Raw genomic sequence first — 18,885 nt, 5'->3', positions numbered from 1 at the left:
GGCATCATCTCCAGCCTTCATCACCGCTGGTGAAACGGTCTTGGACCAGGGCCCACCACCTATGGCATGGTGCAAGGTACTAAGTACTATCATGGATGTATGAATGGATTACCTTACCCGTCCTTACGGGTGGTAAAGAGACATCCGGACTCCCGGTGCGCGACCCAATTGGACCCCTGTAGCATCTAAGGTAACTCATGTCGTAAGGCAGAGTTGAGCGCTGTCTACCGGTCTGGGCAACTAGAGGCCGTTCATCTCGATGATCGCAAAAGTGAATTCGATAATCAGGCATAGGGTGGCTCAGGCTTCCGATAGCATGTCATATGCCAAGTGCATTGCGCCGCGCAGATGGTGCAGACAGTATTGAACCTAACGGCCTAGATTGTGGTTCCTTGAGGTGGGAAAAATTCATAGTTCCTGCGTGGTCGGTAGATTTTCCTGGAGAAAACTAGTTGAATTGGGTGATGTCAAGTCAAAAGCACCAAAGAATCCCAAGGTACTGGCACCCAAGTATAGGCTAAATCCAATTTTGGTGTTCCAAAAATTGAGCCTAAAGAGTTTGGCCACGTAGCACAAGAGTCGGTTCGAGAGTCTACAGGCGCGGTGCGCGCACACACACATCCACACATAATCCCAAGACACGCACAAGCATACAATAGAGCTGTCTGGCAATAATAACTCACATTTTGTGATGTGACCTGTTCAACGGCGGATGGGATCGATCAGGTCTGGGCGGCCTACTGCAGGAACCGATGCGGAGGGGGCTGTAGGTTGCATGGCCGGAGAGGGGAAGAAAGCGACGCTCAGCCGGAATTCTTGCAATGCCAGCCAACCCTTGCTTGCCTCGCCTATTTGTTGTCCGAAAGACGGTTACACAGGGCTTAGGCACATATGAAATGCAGCTGTCAAAATAGAACCTCCGATTCTGATTTGCTTCAATCTGATCTGATTTCCCCCCGTGGTCGCTTTTCTTTCTTGATCCGTTGCACCCAAAAGCCACTTTCTTTTTGGTTGGGGTCTGGGATAGGGCCGGTTGCCAATAAAGGACTTCGGTCATTTGTCGATTGCTACCACCTGCAAGCCTCCAATCTTTTCATCTCAATAGTCAGTATGTTAATGGCATTGAACTCGAACAATCGGGAGCAAAACTTGGCAGGTTGTTTGCTGGTGTGGTATATCCATACTCCGCTGTACTTCGTAGCATTGATCCGGCAAACAGCACATGATGGGTATCTACCTAGTAGCGTCTATTGTTTTGATTTACGGAAATCGGGTATAGTCCGACAAACGCTGCAACGAATCAATGATCCGTTATACGACAGGAGACTCGGGAGTCGGGACAGTCCACGTCATGGGTCAACTGGAGAACAATGAATTCCCAACGGCCAATGGATTCCAATTTGTGATTATCTTGTCTCTGCTCTGAGTGCACACTGTAAAGGACGCCACAGCCAAGGAAACGCAAGGGGGCTCAGCCAGAGCTGTCAGAACTCAGAACTCAGAACACGGGCCTCCACATTCCCCTTCCCGCCCAGGACCATCGTTTACCCGTTCAAGTGCTCGGCCATGAGCACCATCATCGCCGTGGTACTACACACCTTGCTGCCTCAACCGCTCAGACACATACATGACTCGTCCGTGATTGCCACTGTTTCAGAATCGACGGTGCAGGTACCGAGGTCTCTCCGTCCTATCTATGTCGCAGTGATAGTTCCCGAGCACTTGATGAGATAAATTACCGCATTGAATGCATAACTTTACCGTCGGTTACAGCCGCCCAGGCTATTTGATTGGTGGATCTAAAGATAGAACCGTCTGCTGATACCGACCACCTTACTTGATGTAGGTGAAGCTTCCGGATGCCGGGACAGTCCCCGGGGGAGTGCGGTAAATTAGCATTAGCCACTGCCAGCGGCGCAAACTCAACAATCCCAGGAACGATAAGAGAGCCGAAAATAAAAAAAAAAAAAAAAAAAAAAAAAAGTAAATAAGAAGCAAAGCTAGTGGCTATCGGTCTACCGTCGGAGGGAATCTGTATCCAGTCATTGGAAGCATCGCACCCTAAGTTAGCAAAAGAGGGTCAACTGTCGAGATTTTCCTTGCCACGCCGAAGAGTTGTGACTGCTAATACGAACAACGGCCCATAGAGCGACCAGACGACTTTACTCGTTTGAGTTAGGGAATCGCTTGGCTTAATATATGCATGGAAGGTCATTGAGCTTCGAGAAGATTGCGCAAAGCATCCTTTAGACAGTCCATCTGAGCAGCTAACGCTTCTACGGGGTAGCTTGAGAGACTACTATCGACCAATCTCCACCGCCCACAGGGAAAGCTCCATTTTTCTTCTGCCTCCTCCTCCCCGAGTCTCCAGACAGTTGTCCTAGACTCTTTAACTCCTAAGACATCAAATGGTGCCTAGTGGTCAGTTAGTTGGTCAGGGGAGCAGCAAGTGATTAAACAAACGCCGAAAGGAGGAAACAACGGCATCGGCCCAGGCCGAGAAGATCATGGGCTGTCTCTACGGTAATCTCGACATCGTCGGACCTCGCACTGCAAGCAGCCCGCCGGACGATAACCCCATCTTAGATGCCAGGGATTATTTTGCTGGCCCGTCCAGGCCAGGCAGCGATGGTTGAACCCCTGACGTTGCCACCAAGGCAAAAAGTGAAAGGAAGAAAAAGGAAGAAAAAAAACCGTTGCCAACTAGACACGACGAAGCGAACCCTCGGGAAAAGACCCATGCTCTTTTGTTCTTGGGGCTAGGAAAAATCGATTTACGAAAAGAAAGGTAACACCACCACAGGCAGCCGAGCCACAACAGCTAGTCTAACCGACGCGATAGAGGGACTGTCGTCATCGGCTGGGGAACACCCTAGCTAGCTCGAGAGGGTCATCCATCGTCTCTACACCTTCACGTCGGGTAATCCATGGATGTTCAGAATCCGAGCAAAGGCGACACTGATGCCTTGACCCTCGTCTTCGTGTCCGTTTGTGGTCTCTATGAGGAAGAGCTCTTCCAAGCTGCTCTTCCCCTTCTCCCCGAGGTCCTCGAGTACCTCTACCTTACTCCGTACACCGGTGGGTGGGAGACCCATTCTGCATCCGCATTTTGTACGCTCTTACTCCACACATCAAGTGGGAAGAATGCGAGCTAAATGGAAAAGAAACCCGACCGTTGTCTCGCATCAGTCGAGTGATTTGCTTTTTCCAGCTTGTGGCCGAAATGAGGGATGATTCGTCTACTGGCCTGTATGTGTACTCTGTCATACGTAGTCGGGATGACAACTAGAGGTCAACGTCATCCATCCACAGGGCTGTCATTTCTTTACCTTTTCTTCTCTGTCTTGAATCCCCCCTTGATCGACTCATTTCGTCCGCGGTGGGTTCTCCGTGGATGACAGCCGGGGCGGTTGGGACCTAGCCCCGAGTAGGCGGCGCCACTCACTTGAGCTCCCCAATCACACCCAGCAAATAAGCGACCGTGCGGGCATGTGCGAAAAACGTCAAAATTGCCAGATCATGATGTTGTCCGTTAGGTTGTCTTCTGATTAGGTCGTATCGCTTTGTCGACGAATCACGGGACTGCAGGCCGGCACTGGGACATGAATCTACTACGACCCTGCCCACACCTCAGTCACCGTCAACTACCTGAGCATGTAGGTATACCTCGGTGCTGCGTATCCGGCCGGGAATCGGTAAACATGGCAACTTCACTCAACTTCGTCGCCAAAGCTTCTTGCATTGAGCAACGAGGAATATAGACCGAATGGAGTAACCTTGATATCGCTATGATTGGTCTTTCGGGTCCGAAAGGTAATAGCAACGGCAATCGGCCACTCTGCGATAGCCCATCGGTTACCCGAAGTGAGAAAGAAATATATCCAAATCACCAGAGACCGAGATGGAGCACCAGCAAGGCAAAACAAACAATCAAAGACGGAACTTCACTCCATACTACAGGGCAACCAATTAGTTGAGAGATTGCACTCTTCGTAAGCTATTAGAAAGCAGAGTTCTCACAGCTTTGCCCACTCTGTATGGCTGGCGGCGGCGGTCCGGATTTAAGCCCACAACAAAAGCAAAAAGAGCAAAAGTGTGAACAATTGCGGATCCTATTGTTATTGCGGTGGCGAAGGCTAGGGAAATTATTGCATGGCGATAACATCAGGCAACGGTCTACTAAGTGGGTTTGACTGTGGGATGAATTGCTGAAGAAGGAAGGAGATGAAAGGTGAGTCTTATATCGCGATGGCCAGAGGACCCTGATCATCAGATAGGGCGCCATTGCCGTTGGATATGGCTTCCTCTTGGCTAGGATGGACAGTTGATCATCATATCAACAATGCATGTCTACTCGCACAAACTTCTATAGGGTCAAACTGAGAATGCTGCCTGAACTATGAGCCCTGCCTCTATGATGTTCTCGAGTGGAATCGCATCGAAGCTGCAGATTCTTTGATAAAGTTCAGATGAACCAATAGTGCAGTGCCTAGTGTTTGGGTTGGAGGGTTCATGCTACTTACCTAGTAGTTATTTACGAGACTGACTGTGAGACGGTGGGATTGGCGGAGTGCAAACGGTAAGATTACCCAGGCCCGGAGGTGTTCTTTCTTTCCATTGGAAGCTTCCATGGCAGAAGGTCCTCTAGTCCGACGAGGCTAGTCCTACAGTTACAACTTAGCATACTGTGCCGTACATACATAGTCCGAGGATCTAATAGCCTTAGAGTCGGGAATCAGCAGATCGCACACTAGACTAGCAGTCCGCTCTGGAGGAAGAGCCAAGCTGAGTCTGTAGGAGGCTACTGTAGCAAGGTTCCGAAGGCAAATTCCGCCGTCTTCTCGCACTTTACCCTATCTAGGCTCTAGGTTCCAAGGGCCCTCTTCCCCCCATACTCCATAGGGAATCTGGCCGGAGTCCCGGGCCTACGGACGAGCTGCTGTCGGCCTGTTGCGCGTACCTTGCCGGACAACCCTAAGTAGCTCGAGATCTGAAACAGACTAACGCGTATGCTTTGCCACCAATCAATGTCCGCCTCTCCCCGGCGTGTCTCGGCTTTTCCGCCTTAGTCAGGAGATGAGGGAGAACTTTAGTTCTTTACCATGGGCACCTATTCTGTGGGTGGCACTTGGAGCAGCATTGGTAGGTATCTCCGAACCCACTTCTACAACCCGCTTCTCAGTCATAACAGTTTGCCTAATTAGTCCGTTTGGCAGGTCCCCTACTAACCCGCTCTGTCGATATCTCCATGCCACCTGGTGCTAGACTTCTACGCTACTACTGTACTACTCAAGACTATCACAAAGGGGGCGGCGCTGTTGGCGTCTCCGATGCAAGTAAGCTCATTCTGAAACTATCACGGACACACCCACGAGGGGCAGGTGCTAAAGGCCATGCATGGTGCCTGCCAGGGTCATCATAATTAGAACGAACCCCAGCTAATTTGATTTACCTCACACATGCCGACTCTAATACGACCGAAGAACTCTAGCAACATTCTTCGAACCTTCTAAACTCCTCGAGACGGACCAAAATTCACACCAATTTACCTTGGAAGACATCGATGGAGACCGGATCCATGATCTGACCATTTCATCCCTAGTGAGTGGACACGGGGTTTCCGGCAAACTTCCGACGCCACCTGTGATTTGCAACTCACGACGTAAATCCGGCTGGGTAGGGTAGGATAAGCCGATGAACCGTGAAGGTGTATGAGTATGAGGATCATTCACATGGAGCTTTTATTTCCCTATCATTCAATCATGAATAACAACTACCGCCGGACCCTGGGGTTCCCGAGGAACCCACCTTTTAGCTTATGGCTGAAGCAAGCAACCATACCATTGCCATAACTATTTTTGCGACGTGAAATTCTCCCTTCGTGGTGTTGCGATGGAAACTGTGCTCGTCTAGCGACGCCCTTTTGTACTGCTTCCAAGGCAGTACGCGAGGGTTCCCACTGTCGCTTGAGTAATGATAACTGCAACCTTCGTACTTCGCTGGCTGCCAAGCAGTTTCCCAGCCCGGTAAGTGGGCAAGGTTCCGACTGCCGGCATATTTCTTCAGGCTAATACCGCACTTTTTTTTTGCGGGGACTGCACAGGCTACGGCACACCGTGTCCACTCGTCCGACTCAAGCATGCGGCCGGGCTACTCCCCCTTCGTGCTAGCAATAATAGAGGACTTGCTAAGGAATCTGGCGGTGGACGATATACTACTATACGGAAAGAACTAAGTATGTATGGACCTGCATCTGTGTTTTCTCCTTTGTCCTTTCTGTGGCCACTCATCTGTGATTTAGAGAAAGATTCACTGACAACTCAACCTTACAGTTTGCCGGCCAAGCCATGAGCATACCTGTCTGGGAATTTTGTCGCGAAGCCTCCAGAGTTTAAAGCTCGCGTGGCGGCGGCTCATTGTGACAGATACGGACCACTTCATGGCCTCGTTCAAGCCTGAGCTTCGATTGCGCCCCTTCTAGGGTCCGGGCGGTTTCCTTCCGAGCACCTGAGGCGAGAAGACCAAGGGAAAACACACAACGTCTCAAGTCGGGAAGGGATTTAACCCCAGACCCAGAGAGGAAGACACCCTGGGAGGTCCGTTCCTGGGTGCCTGCAGGGAAGATCATGGACTAGAGCGGCCGATCGCATGGGCTGAAAATCTGGGCCAACCAGCCATTGGTGCAGCACGTGCACGTCTCGGACAGCTTCAATGGACTTGGCTCATGGCTGGGGCTGTCTGTGACTGTGATTGACGGCATGAGAGGGCATGCAGCCCGCGAAGAGGCTAGTCTCCCAGGCTACAGTACCTACAAACCAAAACCAGCAAACTCAAAAGCAGACCGACGAAGCCGCTTAGTCGTGCTATCGGTATCCAAGGTGCTGTCCCGTCCGCCTCAATGGCACACATTCCACGCTGGCAAGGGTATTGGTTCTTTTTCCCGAACCTAGCCCCAGTGCGGTATGTAGAGGAGTCTTCTTTGGGCGGCCCACGAATTGAGGGAATTAGCTGGGGAAAACGAGATAACGTAGGATCCATTCGCGATCTTGGTTCACTACCAGCACCTAGGGCCCTCTTCCCGTAACTTCTCCAATTTTCTTTTCTTCCACTTCCGATTGTGGAAATCTCTGGGATTATGGCGTCATTGGGGAAGTGTCGGCGCTTCACCACGAAGAGAGCTATCCGAATTCTGTTGCGGGCAGAAAAGGAAAACCGAAAGAAAGTCTACCATCACGAAGGTTAAGGGCCAAGACCAATAGCGCCAACCGAAACCCCGCGCATGGGACGACGTTATCCTGGGTCGGATCCTCGCCTGCAGCCAAAACCTACCTTCTAAACGGTTTGAAGAACTCATGCTTAATTCTACGTGGAAGCGCGAACAGGTAAGTGGTACAGCTACTCAGTCAGCGGGAAGCTCAATTTCTAACATCTCTGACTCTTCGACCAGGACGATGTTTGAATTGAGCCTATTTTCATTTATCATCGAAGACACGATAGCGGCTGGGTCGAGAACTCGGCTGTGGATGTGGGCGGCGTTGTGTGCTTGAGCCCCCTCCAGCACATACGAGCCCACCTTCAGCCACCCTGGTCCATAAGGTCATAATTCGGAGGCTTTCCGGGGTTTGCCCAAGCCTCATAAGCGCAGGTGGACGTTATGATTGCCCTCGAAAGATAGAGGAAGCTCGCAGGCATCCGACATGCGGCCGACCAAATTTAGACATCGCATCGGAACAAAGAGTCATGCACACTCGGAATGGGGAGCTCGAAAATTTGGGTCGTTGCCAAGTTGCCAACTCCACGGATTGATAGTGCGATCTACGCCCCAAAAGTACCTAGGGTTGAACTCTGGTTGGCTAGCCATTGCAGTATTCGCGATAGCACGAGCTTACTCCACACGATCAAGCAAACCTTCTTCGTCCTTCACGAGTCTACCGTAGTGTTTGCGCCTGAATGTCACCAGAGTTACATAATCCAACGGTGAACCTCATGAAACCATGATTCGGTCACCTCGACTACCGCCACTCGCTGAATGAATCGCCAAACAGAAGAAGAGTTATAGATCTCCTGGAACAACCTTGGGTCGCAGTAATCTGGGATTGAATCATGTCAAGGACGGGCAGCAGATCTGTAACCGGCGATTGATGATCGGGAAGAAGGGATGCGCAGGGCCAAAGGATCGACATGAGCGCCCCCGGGTACCTGCCTCCCGGATGGCAGAGGGAGGTCTCAGATTGCTTTCTGCACAATGCACAATACGTGCGCCCTGCCAGACAATAGCCTGCCTTGGTGGTGGGGATTGTGTTTGAGCAAACAAGAAAGAGAAACAAGGGCTCCCACGCCCAGAAGAATGCCCGTGTCTCACACTCCGACTCGTGCGGCCGGGCAAAAATGGCATGATGGTGGATTGGTTTTACATGTCGGAACTTTTTTTTTATGGGTATCAGATAGATAAGAAGCTCGCGATGGAGGAAGCAGCGAACAGCCGTTCCATGGATCGCGGTGGACTTGTCGCAGTTAGACAGTCCCCAGCACAGATACGAAGAAGCACTGGTCAAGTCCCAAAATGAACAATGCACCCGCTGCTTTCACTCTTGGTCATTGTCTTTATCTCTTAGGCGACACAAATGGAGGAAAAATTGACCAAACAAATCGCGGGTGTTGGTTGATGACACGGGAAGCTGGACCGGACCGATAACCACCTACTGAATGGTCTGCAGCGGCCAACTTTCTCTTCGCGAGGACCTTCAAGGCTGCAGAGATCTTGAACCATGGATCAATCACAAGCCTCATACGTACGACTGCTTATTTTTGGTCTTCGGTCAAGCTGAAAAAGGCATCATCAGACGATGTGAAGTAGGTAGATAGGCAGCGACGCGAGGGCTAAGCCAGCCAGCAAGCAAACGAGCAAGCGAGCGAGGCTGTGGCCGAGGCGAGAGACGAGAATGCAACGCCGATAGACAGAGGGCCGGGATTTCTTCTTTCTTCTGTTGCTGATATTGCATGCAATGCAACAAACTGGAAGGCAAGCAATTGTCTACGACTGAAACTGCAGCTGCAGGGCTGACTGGCTTAGCTGACTTAGCGCTATCTGCACTCTGCAGGTCTGCACCGCCATGAACAATCAATCAATCAATCGGGCTGGAAGCATTTACAGGATTACGACAGCTTTTGGCCCGAGCCCCCATTCGACTTTCTTGATAGAAGAGTATGAAGGAAGCAAAAGTACCCTTCCTCTCCCTGTCAGCGACTACTTCCTTCGCCCCATGTCACTGCATTAGTCCTCCTCCACCCAATGTCTTCACAAATGTTCCCGGAGATCTACCCTAGTATCTTGATATAGAGAGACGACGCCACGCCTGGACCTCTCGACTGTCTGACCATGGGGCCGCCGGGCCGGAGTCAGCGAAGGATCGCGTCTAGCCTTGCAAACACTAACAAGCTTGTCGCTGTGTTTCTTCGCACAACCCATACGCATCCTTCAGGAATCCTTCATGACATGAATGGCGGAGGGAAGGAGGGGGGCGGCGAGCAAACGAAAACAAGCAAGGAGTGCGTGCGTGCGTGCCTTGAGCTGGGGCCAGCGGCGTGGACGCCACTCGCAAAAGCAACCACGGACCCCAAAAATGAGCCTGTCCCAAGATACGTAGCAGCGATGGAAGGAATCGAGGCAGGAAACCGAGCATAAGCAAGTAAGCAAGCACACAACCAGAAAAATCATCCATCCAACACGACAAAAAAACCAACGAGTTTTAAAAGAAAAAAGAAAGAAAAAAACAGCGTAAAAATCGAAATAGGCCTCAGTGGATGGTAGTTAAGATCAATCTCCCCTTGATCGTGGGGAGTCAGTCTCTTCCTATCATATGTTTAAACATCCAATTGTCTCATCATCAGCCCATAATAATAATGGGAGAAGAAGAAAGAAAGAAAGAAACAGAGAAAGCGCGAAAAAAAAAAAACACCCCCCCCCCAACCCAGCCGAGCAACCACCCCTCACCGCCCTCTGCAAAGCTTACATAACTCAGCCCAACTTAACCGAGCCTCAAGCCCGGACTAACACTTCCTCCGAGTAGACCCCACCAGCACCACTATAAAATCCGCCTCGATGATTCCTCAACACGTTTTTTCTTTTTCTTTTTCTTCTTCGTGCGGCGACGCAACTATTACATTCACCCGTGTTGCCTGGACATCATCTCTTACCGTGATGTTTTTATTCCCAGGTGTCAGTTGCGTCACAGACGAACGGAATTGCACACCGGTTCTACTTTATTGGTCTTTCTGAATCTTTTCTACTAGGATGAGACCATTTGGTTTGGGATCGGACATTTCAAATTTCTTCTCTATGGACTTTGTTTGCTCTTCATTCTGCTGGCATGTGGAATGGATGGGAAGCTTGGTCTTTTGAGGGATTTTTCTGTAGTTTTGAGTCTTGCGTGCAAGAGACTCGTAGAGTTATCGTAAAGTTCTATGGGATAGTTCCAGTGGGCAATTAGCAAGTGGGCTGTTCTGATTAAGAACAACTCCTTCTACCTTGGATGCTTGTACGTGGTCTGTTGAGATTAGAACACACGAAGACTTCTTCACGTGTCTGGCCGTCATCGCTACTTAGGCATGCTGTACCTATGTGCTTTTGTAGTCTTTTGACTTCATGCAAGTTCTATCTGCGTGCAATCACTAAGCCCGCCATTATGAACATCGCGCCCGAGCCGTCAACACCTGCCAAGTACGGAGTACATACATACCACATCTCGTCTGTATAATCACTTACTCGCCGGGCTCATCACCGATCTTCTCCAACTTGCCCAACTCCCTCTTCTCGCCGGCCTCGCCGAAGACGCGGATCCTGTCCACGCGCAACTTCTCACTTTCCCCATCGCCGTCCACGAAGAATATCACCAACGAGGTCACATTCTGGAACTTGACGAATCGCAGATCCACCGTAGCCGTTCCCGTGTTAGAGTCCCAGCTCTGCGGCTGGATTTCCACCGCCTGCACCGGGTCGATATCGTCCGCCTCGTCGAAGCCCAATACGTGCGAGCGGTTTGTGTACAGCTTGATCGTCTTGGGGCGCATCGGGCGTTCATCCTCGTCACGTTCATCGTCTTCGCTGGGCGGGAAGGATGTAATCTGTAGCGAGTGCACCTTGACGGTGGACTGGAAAGGCAAAAACAGCATCAGCTGCTCATCGGTGTCGCTCTCCACCCAATCCGGACTTCCTGCATTCTTGCCTTTGCTGTTCAGAGCGGAGGGTTTGGGCCCATCGAAAAGCGTCCTGGCCGTGCCATACTCGCTAGCCCGGTTCAGCAGCTCCAGTCCTTTCGGGTCGACTTGGTCTGTGATGTCACTGTAGCCCTTCGGCACAGCCCCTCCGATCCAATATCCCCCACTGCTGCTGCCTGAGCCTTCGGCGGAAGGTTCGGCTTTGTTGGCCTCCGCGGCGAGTTTGCGGACGACGTCGTTGAGCTTGTTCGGGTCGGCGCCGCGGACAGTCGAGGTTGGGCGGCCGCGTTCGAAGACGATGAAGGTGGGCATCCTATGAAGAGAGTCATGATTAGCTAGGTCTCCAGCGGTTCTCCGACAACAATAGGTAGAGAGAAGGAGGGCCATACGCCGTGACGCCGTATGCCTTGGCAATATCTTGCTGCTGGTCAACGTTGATCTTGGTGAATGTGATCCGGTCCTTGCGAGACAGCTGCAAGGCTAGCTGCTCGTACGCGGGCGCGATGGCAGTGCATGGTCCGCACCAATCTGCGTAGACTATGGACAGCAGGTAAAGTTAGCTCGAGTGGTTGTTGGTAGATTTGTGCAACCGGTGTGGATGTGAGACAGAAGGAGGGGAAGGTGGGGGAGCTGGGAAGACAAGCTCACAGTCGGCTACGACGAAGGTGCTCGAGCTCAGTAGGGCGCTAAATTGCTCCTTGGAAGCGATATGCACGATCTTTGACATCGTGGCGGTTGGTGGAAGGATTGAGATAAGAGGTGTTACTGGGGGTGGGAGGAGTAGAGGATGAGGTTGTTGTTGACCGGGCAGGTTGGTGGTTCGTTCCTTCCTCTCCGCCATGGACTATTTATATGTCATCAACTCCGAGTCGACTCAACCCCGCCGCCGCCGCTTCACTGCAACACAGGGCCACCGTTACAAGGTCAACGAGCTAATACATTCACTCAAGGTTCATACTGGAAATGTCTCAATCTAAACCTGTCTCCACATTCTCTGGGTTTGTTTTAGTTCATTGACAGCAGATATCTCATAAATAATCGAGTATAATGCGCCTAGAAGGACCACTCTAACTGCTAGGAGTCGGACTCTGCACATGGCGGAGGGCTCTATGCAGAGCTCAAAGTTGATCGAAGCGTCTTTTCGAACATATATCATGCCTTTTATAGACCGTCCCTCGACTTGACGAGCATTGAGTCCAAGCACGAGCCTGTCGGGCCACCCTCGACGTTGGGAGCCCAGGCGACAAGGCCACAGCTTCCCACATTCTCTCTGGGCTGTTTCTCCAATCGCATAGGATCAGAGCCATTTGAAAGCCTCAAATTCACCCACCAAAGTGGCATCCGGTGTCACTGCATCCATGTGCTGGATAATCATCCAGGTGGTGTTTCCCAGGTGACAAGAAGAGCAGAGAAAGAGCATAACTATGCTCTCACACAAATCTCCCCACAAAAACTGCCTCAAGTCCCTTGTCTCCGGACGTCGGCCTCTTCTTCCTGCCCATCATCATCTTCCACCGCAAACAAAACTTTCATCCACAAACTACACCCCCTACACCCAACCACAACCTCACCATTCTCCGCCTCCCTCTCCAAGTCAGCTTCGGTTAGAAGGAAGCCCCTATCGTCCCCACATCGACACCCCCTGTACCAAATGTCTCCGCCGTCTTCGCCCTCTTCACAGCCCAGGTCCTCCAAATCCACCACCTCCAGTCCCGTGTGAAATAGGACCCCATTGCCTCCAGTCTTCTCCCGCCCCGCGGCCCGCGCGCGATCTAATCGCAAGGAACGATCATATTCAGCGCGTAGAGCCGGGTCAGAAAGAATTTTGTATGCCGCGGTGATTTCATCTATCGTGTAGGGTCTCGTTTGCGCAGAAATGTCTGTGTGCGAGGCAAGAAAACATGAAGGCGCATCTTGGGTGGGCGCGCTGGCGCTGGCGGCAGCCTTGTCCGGGTGGTGCTTGAGCAGGGCGCGGTGATATGCGGTCTTGAGTTCTTGCTTAGAGAGGGGGGTCGTCGTGAAGGAGAGGTTGAGGATCTCGTAGTAATCGAGAGGGAGAGACGTAGTGGTCAGAGTCATTTTGATCTTTCGTTTTTTTTTTTCTCTTCGCTCTGGCCGAGTCAACGGCGGGGTTGTCTGGCCTGGATTCGTTTAGTTTGGTTTTCCCTGGGATAGTATCTTTGTTTTCTCTTTATTTCCGCGGACAAAGTCTGATAGAGAGGACAAAAGGGTAGCCGGATTTATTCCATGCACAATCGGGATTCGATGGTTGTCGCAAAAGAGACAAGGAAAAAAGGTTCCTTAGGATGCGGCGGCGGACGGGGGGTTTCCTTCGCCGTTTTCCGCACATGCGCGGTCGGCCGCCCGCCGCCCGCCGCCGCAGCTTCTCTGGCCGGCAACATGTGGGTGGGACAAACGACGTCGGAACCTACAACAAACACCGTGGTAGAGCCATGGCCATGCATTAGTAACTATACACAGGTGCTATTTAGCAGTTTGAAGCCTACTACGATTTCACAGAGGCAAATCATGCAGGTATGCTTTCATCAACTACAACCATCAGCAAGGGCTGACACAACAAGACGTCTCGTGGAAAGTCTAGTATTTATACTCTAAATGCCTTCTACATACAACCACCAGACTCGCCTGTGCAATGCCTTCTAATGGCAATCAGGTCGAGAACAAAGCCACACAGAGGGGCTACGGCCGGTTGAAAGCGAGCCGTGAACACACATGTCGGATATCAAAATGTCGAACCAAGTCAAGAAACGCAATGCCCCGCAAGCAAACAAGAATATCCCAAATCGCACTAGAAAACCAAAAAGCTATGCATAGCACTGCACACCTCACACAAACCCGCGGCTGATCTATGCCTCAGGGGACTTGAAGACATAGCGGTCCTCGGCCTTGCTGGTGAAAGGAACGCCCAGCTCGAGCAGCTTGACAAACACGTCGGTGAACTCCTTGAAGAAGACATCGTTGTCCTTGGCGTAGCGCTCGACGTGCTTGCGGAACTCCTTGTCCTTGATCATGGCAAGGTCGGTGGGGAGCATCATCAGGGTCTTGGTGGTCTTGTCGGTGAATTGGACGGGGCCGTTCCACTTCTTCTGCTGCCACTTCTCATCGAGCAGGAGCTTGAAGAAGTCGTTGGTGAAGACGGTGGGGCTGAAGTCCCAGGGGCCGTCGAAGCCGGAGCGGTCGGAGTGCGCGCGACCCAGGGCGTGGGCACCGATCAAGGCAACGATCTCCTGGTCGTTGAAGCCCATGCGGTAGAAGATGTCACGGACGTGTCTCTGGTCCTTGGAGGCGTCGGGGAGACGGCCGTCGGGCGTGCAGGCGGCAACGTCCTTATCCTGACGGCCGGGTCTCCACGGGATGGCAGGGCCACCGCACTCCTGGATGGCGGCCGAACCGGCCAAGGTCCACAGGTCAGAGTAGGTGATCCAGGGGAACTGCTGCTTGATGGGCTCCAGGAAGTCTCTGGCGTGCTTCAGACCGGCGTTGGCGCCGTGGTCGGACTCGGGAGCGAATCGCATGGTAGCACCGTTGCTACCGCCGGTGCCGGTCTCCTTGTCGTAGGTACCACTTGCGTGCCAGGCTAGACGGACAAGGACCTATTGTTATGCCGAGGTTAGTTATCGTGTCGAGTCGGGCTTATTCGGATTGTTGTCAAAACTTACAGGACCATAGCTGCCGTCGTCATAGTCGGTCTCGTCGACCAGCTTCTTGGCAATCGCGTCGTACACCTTCTGGTAGTCCGCCTGAGTAGGGACGAAGGCCTTGGAGCTCACGGAAGAATCGCCGCCCTGAAGGAAGAAGAAAGCACCAGCGGCACCAGCAGCAGCAACACCAGCCCACAGGAGGCCGTTGGAAGACTTGCCCGAGCCAGCCTCAGAGGCGTAGCCGCGGCGGGAAGCAGTGCGGAAGCCCTGGGAGGGGAGGGCATAGCGAGCGCTGCGAGCAGCGGGTCTGAAAGCCGAAGTGGCAGGAGTCGAGCGAAGGAAGGCCCGAGAGGCCGAGCGAGCAGCGGAGGCCATTGTGTACGACGAATGACTGGAATGGAGGGAGATGATATTTGAAAAGGTAGGACAAGAGGGTACACACAGTACTCTTGAAATTGATCGACTACTGAGGGAGGGTGAGACAAGAAGAAGGGGGAAGAGGAGGGAAGGGAAGAGGTGACAGGTACGAGAAGAAAGAGGAGAAGGACGAAGGCAGGGATACTAATAGTCTAGGCTGCGAATCACTTCCATCAGTTTGCCCGCGTCTCCTCCAATTATCCCTGGAGGTACCAATGGTAAGAGCCAAAGGAGGGAAGCTCTAGCCCGATTCTCTTGAGTAAGCAAGTGTCTGTCTCTGTTCTCTCTCTCTCCGCATTTCCTGCAGCTTCTTCTGGAAGACTTTTGACTTTGCCGTATGGTTTGCCGCGGCCGTTGGAGATTGCGGTTCGTGGCAAGTTCAGGGCCTCAACCCATGGTTCTTCCCTGGACTCTCGCCTGTTTTCCCAATGTTGACCATCCCTATAATGGAATTATTCCCCTGATCAATCAGTAGAGACTGCTCAAGTAACGCAATACGGTGGACAGTCGCGAGAGGGGTAACCCTTGTCTGTCTCTCTCACGGAGGAAAGATGATAGATAGCCGATGCGACAATCCAAACAGCACAAACCCAATCATAATACTGCAACGGGTCCGGTACGCTCCGATTATAAACCTGCGATTTCTCTTTGGTTCTTCTCGCCATCCTCGGCTCCACCTTTTGGGTGTCTTACCAAATGGTGCCTGTCCAGACTGTTGCCATTACTCATCCGCGCCCGATCTTCCACCCGTCTCATTTTTGGCATCTCGGATTCGTGGCCCATATTTGGCAATTTCTAGAGCCGGGGAAGGCTGCTCTCCCAAAGCTGATTATTAAATCTATAGTCGGGAGGTAGATTGGCTGTGCCGGTTGGTGCAGTTTCTCGACTGAGTGTTGACTCTTCTACGCCAAATGGTGAGACGATGGTGAAATCGGAATTGAGTCCCATCCCACTGTATCCCACTGCCGCAGGAGAGCGAGTAATCAGTTGATGCTCTGCTTCTTGCGATCGGCCTGCTATGACCTTGCACAGAAGGGGAGAGCAAGCCATGGATTATGGGCTTTGAATCCGCCGCGACAGTTCAGTCCCCAAACTCACACAGGTCGGGAGGACCCAGAGCCCTAGGGAGACTGCCCGAATAAATCCCCCGAAGGGTTGAACCCAAGCATAAGCAGCGCCTCCTCAGGCTACAGCACGCCGCACAGAATCACCTCTCATGCAAGGGGGTGAAGGAGCTCCGGACTCCGTACTCGCAAGTTGCTTCACCAGCAACCGAGACACTAGGATGCGATTTCTGTTACAAAGCAGTGCATGGATGATCGTCGGGCTTTTTGTTTCCGACACCATCCAGCACTATCCAGCACACAAAGAGAATTACGAAGATAAGAATGTCCGTCGTAAAAATAGTCCTGCCGTTCGATCAAAGCGAACACCAGGGTGGAGTAGACGCAGCTCTGCTAAAAACTGTTTGGTTTTGATCTTCCACTGAACGAACTAAAAAAAAGTATGCCTCTTCGCCATTGAAAAGGCTCGAAGCGCACTGTGTGGTTTTTGTTCATCATGTTTTCACTACGAGTTTGCATAGCAATTGCGAAGGCCCGACTGCCAGCATTATGCAGATAGGCAATAGTATCAATCTGCTGCGATCGGCTGTTGAAAGCAGCAGAATTCAAGTCTCATCCTGTGAAGAGCCATGGCTCTGGTGAGGATGTCGAAATATCGAAGTGGCGGAGTGGTTGACAGGAAAGAAATGAATGATGAGAAGAAAATTTGAGAGGGGAACAATCACATGATTATATGAGATTCGCTTAGAGGATCATGTGATATACGCTAACCCCCAAGTGGCAAATTGTTTGTTCGCGGGCTGGGGAGTGCGGTCCTGGAGAAGGGGAGGGGGGGGGTCGTCGATGAAGCTTAGAAAGAGCCACTGCAGAGCGGTGTTGATGCTTTCTTTGTCTTATGGGCTACAGTAGCTCTGTGTCTTCGCCAGAACAAAATTACTTTTGGTACTTATGGGTGGATATATGAGCCTATATACCAGAGACCTGCGGGATACGTTCGAGCCGGAATATTTATCTCGAATCGCTAGCATTATGTAAACTCTAATCGCCTGAATTGGCTGGACTCTCAAGCTAGCTACGACACAAATATGACACAAAAGTCTCCAGTCCACTGCTATGGGAATAAAAATTATGGAATAAAGAAAAGAGGTCAGCCGGCTCTAAATATAAATCTATATCGGGTATTCCCATAAACGCCCAACGACGCCGATGACAGTAGTTTCCCAACAGAATCAACAAAAATCATGCCTTCCATGCAAGGGACCTCATAAGAACCATGTCCGACCAGAAGCTCAAGTCCAAGTTCACTTCTGTCGGCGGTAATTGATCTCATCTACTGCAAGCCCAACGAGTTGCGAGATCGGCCCACCCCGCCGCTTCTTGTATCCGTGCTCCGGCTTCGCGCTCTCATGTTGCATACCTGACATATCGTGCTGCGACTCGGAAGCTGGTATTTCCTGAGCGTTGGTCTGCTGAAACGGCTCAAAGGTCGGCCGGACGGCCAAGGTGAGGCCGATACCCAGACAGACAAAGACTGTGACGATCTCCTCCAGAACCGACATGCACAGTTGAATGGTGACGTTTCCGTTGAGGAAGCTAAACTCGGGTTTCCGGGCGACGGCGGACAGGAGCGAGTAGAGGATGCGCACGAAGAGCAATGGGATCGAGACGCCGACGGCCAGGACGAGGCGGTGCTCTCCGGCCTCGATCTTCTGGTAGCGGAGGGAGATGAGAAGTAGCAGGATGCAGAGGCCGATCCACGCGATCAGGTAGAGCACCAGGGCCGCTTTGGTCTTGGAGTTGTATAGTCCTTCGGTCGGGCTGGTGCTTTTCGTCTGGCCCACAATGCCGAGAACCATGCCTACGATGGTGATCAGGCCGGTTACTTTGAACAGCAGAGGGTGTAGGGCGTGGCCGGATGTGCGTTGGATTGAGTCGTTACTATATAGAGATGAAGGAAGAAGGGATTAGTCACAACTCGCTTGGATGGAAACGCCGACTATACTTACGCCCGAGACAGAAGGCCGATGCAAGCCCAGGTCAGAGGCGAAATGCCGATAGATGTGCAAACTGCCCATGCCACGTAGAGATCAATTGACGTAGGGTCGTTGATGGTTGCCAGGTAGCAGCAGGAGCCAATGATCCGAGCCAGCGAGAATATCACGAAGAAGATCCAGCCTGAGCTCCGGGTGAATCCATGATGGAAGGCCATCCATAGGGCAGTGAATAAGGTAGGGAAGTAGACAATCAGTTCGAGAATGGAGATTCCATGGCGATAGTCGATCGTCATGGCTGCAAAGAGACCGGCTAAGAGGCCTTCCAAGAGACAACAGATTAAAAGAAAGAATGATACGCTGGGAGTGTCAAGCTTTGCTTTTCGTGTTAAGCTTCTTATCGTAGATCAACGAGGGGAAGAAGGCCGCTATTTAACCTGCTCGAACTTCAGCTATCTGCACTCGCCGTGCTAGATTTTAGTCTGAGAACCACAAGGCTGTGTAGATAATGTCATTATAAGACCCCATCAGGGA

The 18,885-nt window shown here is 51.8% G+C and overlaps 4 protein-coding genes across 4 annotated transcripts; all 4 read right to left on the bottom strand.

Moving 5' to 3' along the window:
• Nucleotides 1-10,591: 10,591 nt before the first annotated feature.
• On the bottom strand, nucleotides 10,592-12,023 carry BO97DRAFT_403214 (thioredoxin-like protein 1). The gene is made up of 3 exons (XM_025694685.1): nucleotides 11,866-12,023; nucleotides 11,607-11,754; nucleotides 10,592-11,530 (listed from the first exon to the last, which is right to left on the bottom strand). Exons 1-3 carry the CDS (start codon nucleotides 11,942-11,944, stop codon nucleotides 10,762-10,764), a joined length of 996 nt encoding a protein of 331 aa, XP_025555203.1. The 5' UTR covers nucleotides 11,945-12,023; the 3' UTR covers nucleotides 10,592-10,761.
• A 691-nt stretch (nucleotides 12,024-12,714) lies between these two features.
• Nucleotides 12,715-13,290, bottom strand: BO97DRAFT_308427 (diphthamide biosynthesis protein 4; the record flags this gene model as incomplete). Its single annotated transcript, XM_025691184.1, has 1 exon — nucleotides 12,715-13,290. A coding segment is annotated over one exon (576 nt), but the record flags the coding sequence as incomplete, so codon positions are not given.
• A 513-nt stretch (nucleotides 13,291-13,803) lies between these two features.
• BO97DRAFT_362419 (peroxidase) lies at nucleotides 13,804-15,395 on the bottom strand. The gene is made up of 2 exons (XM_025692463.1): nucleotides 14,898-15,395; nucleotides 13,804-14,831 (listed from the first exon to the last, which is right to left on the bottom strand). The coding sequence occupies exons 1-2, from the start codon at nucleotides 15,252-15,254 to the stop codon at nucleotides 14,085-14,087; spliced, it is 1,104 nt and encodes a 367-aa protein (XP_025555201.1). The 5' UTR covers nucleotides 15,255-15,395; the 3' UTR covers nucleotides 13,804-14,084.
• Nucleotides 15,396-17,576: 2,181 nt separating this feature from the next.
• On the bottom strand, nucleotides 17,577-18,725 carry BO97DRAFT_179667 (uncharacterized protein). Its single transcript, XM_025690374.1, has 2 exons — nucleotides 18,367-18,725; nucleotides 17,577-18,298 (listed from the first exon to the last, which is right to left on the bottom strand). The coding sequence occupies exons 1-2, from the start codon at nucleotides 18,645-18,647 to the stop codon at nucleotides 17,662-17,664; spliced, it is 918 nt and encodes a 305-aa protein (XP_025555200.1). The 5' UTR covers nucleotides 18,648-18,725; the 3' UTR covers nucleotides 17,577-17,661.
• Between the last annotated feature and the right edge of the window lie 160 nt (nucleotides 18,726-18,885).

The sequence above is a fragment of the Aspergillus homomorphus genome, assembly GCF_003184865.1.
Source record: "Aspergillus homomorphus CBS 101889 unplaced genomic scaffold BO97scaffold_4, whole genome shotgun sequence".
In the NCBI taxonomy this organism is placed as follows: Eukaryota; Fungi; Ascomycota; class Eurotiomycetes; order Eurotiales; family Aspergillaceae; genus Aspergillus; species Aspergillus homomorphus.
The sequence above is the reverse complement of the archived record's forward strand: the minus strand, read 5'-3'. Positions and strand labels throughout refer to the sequence as shown.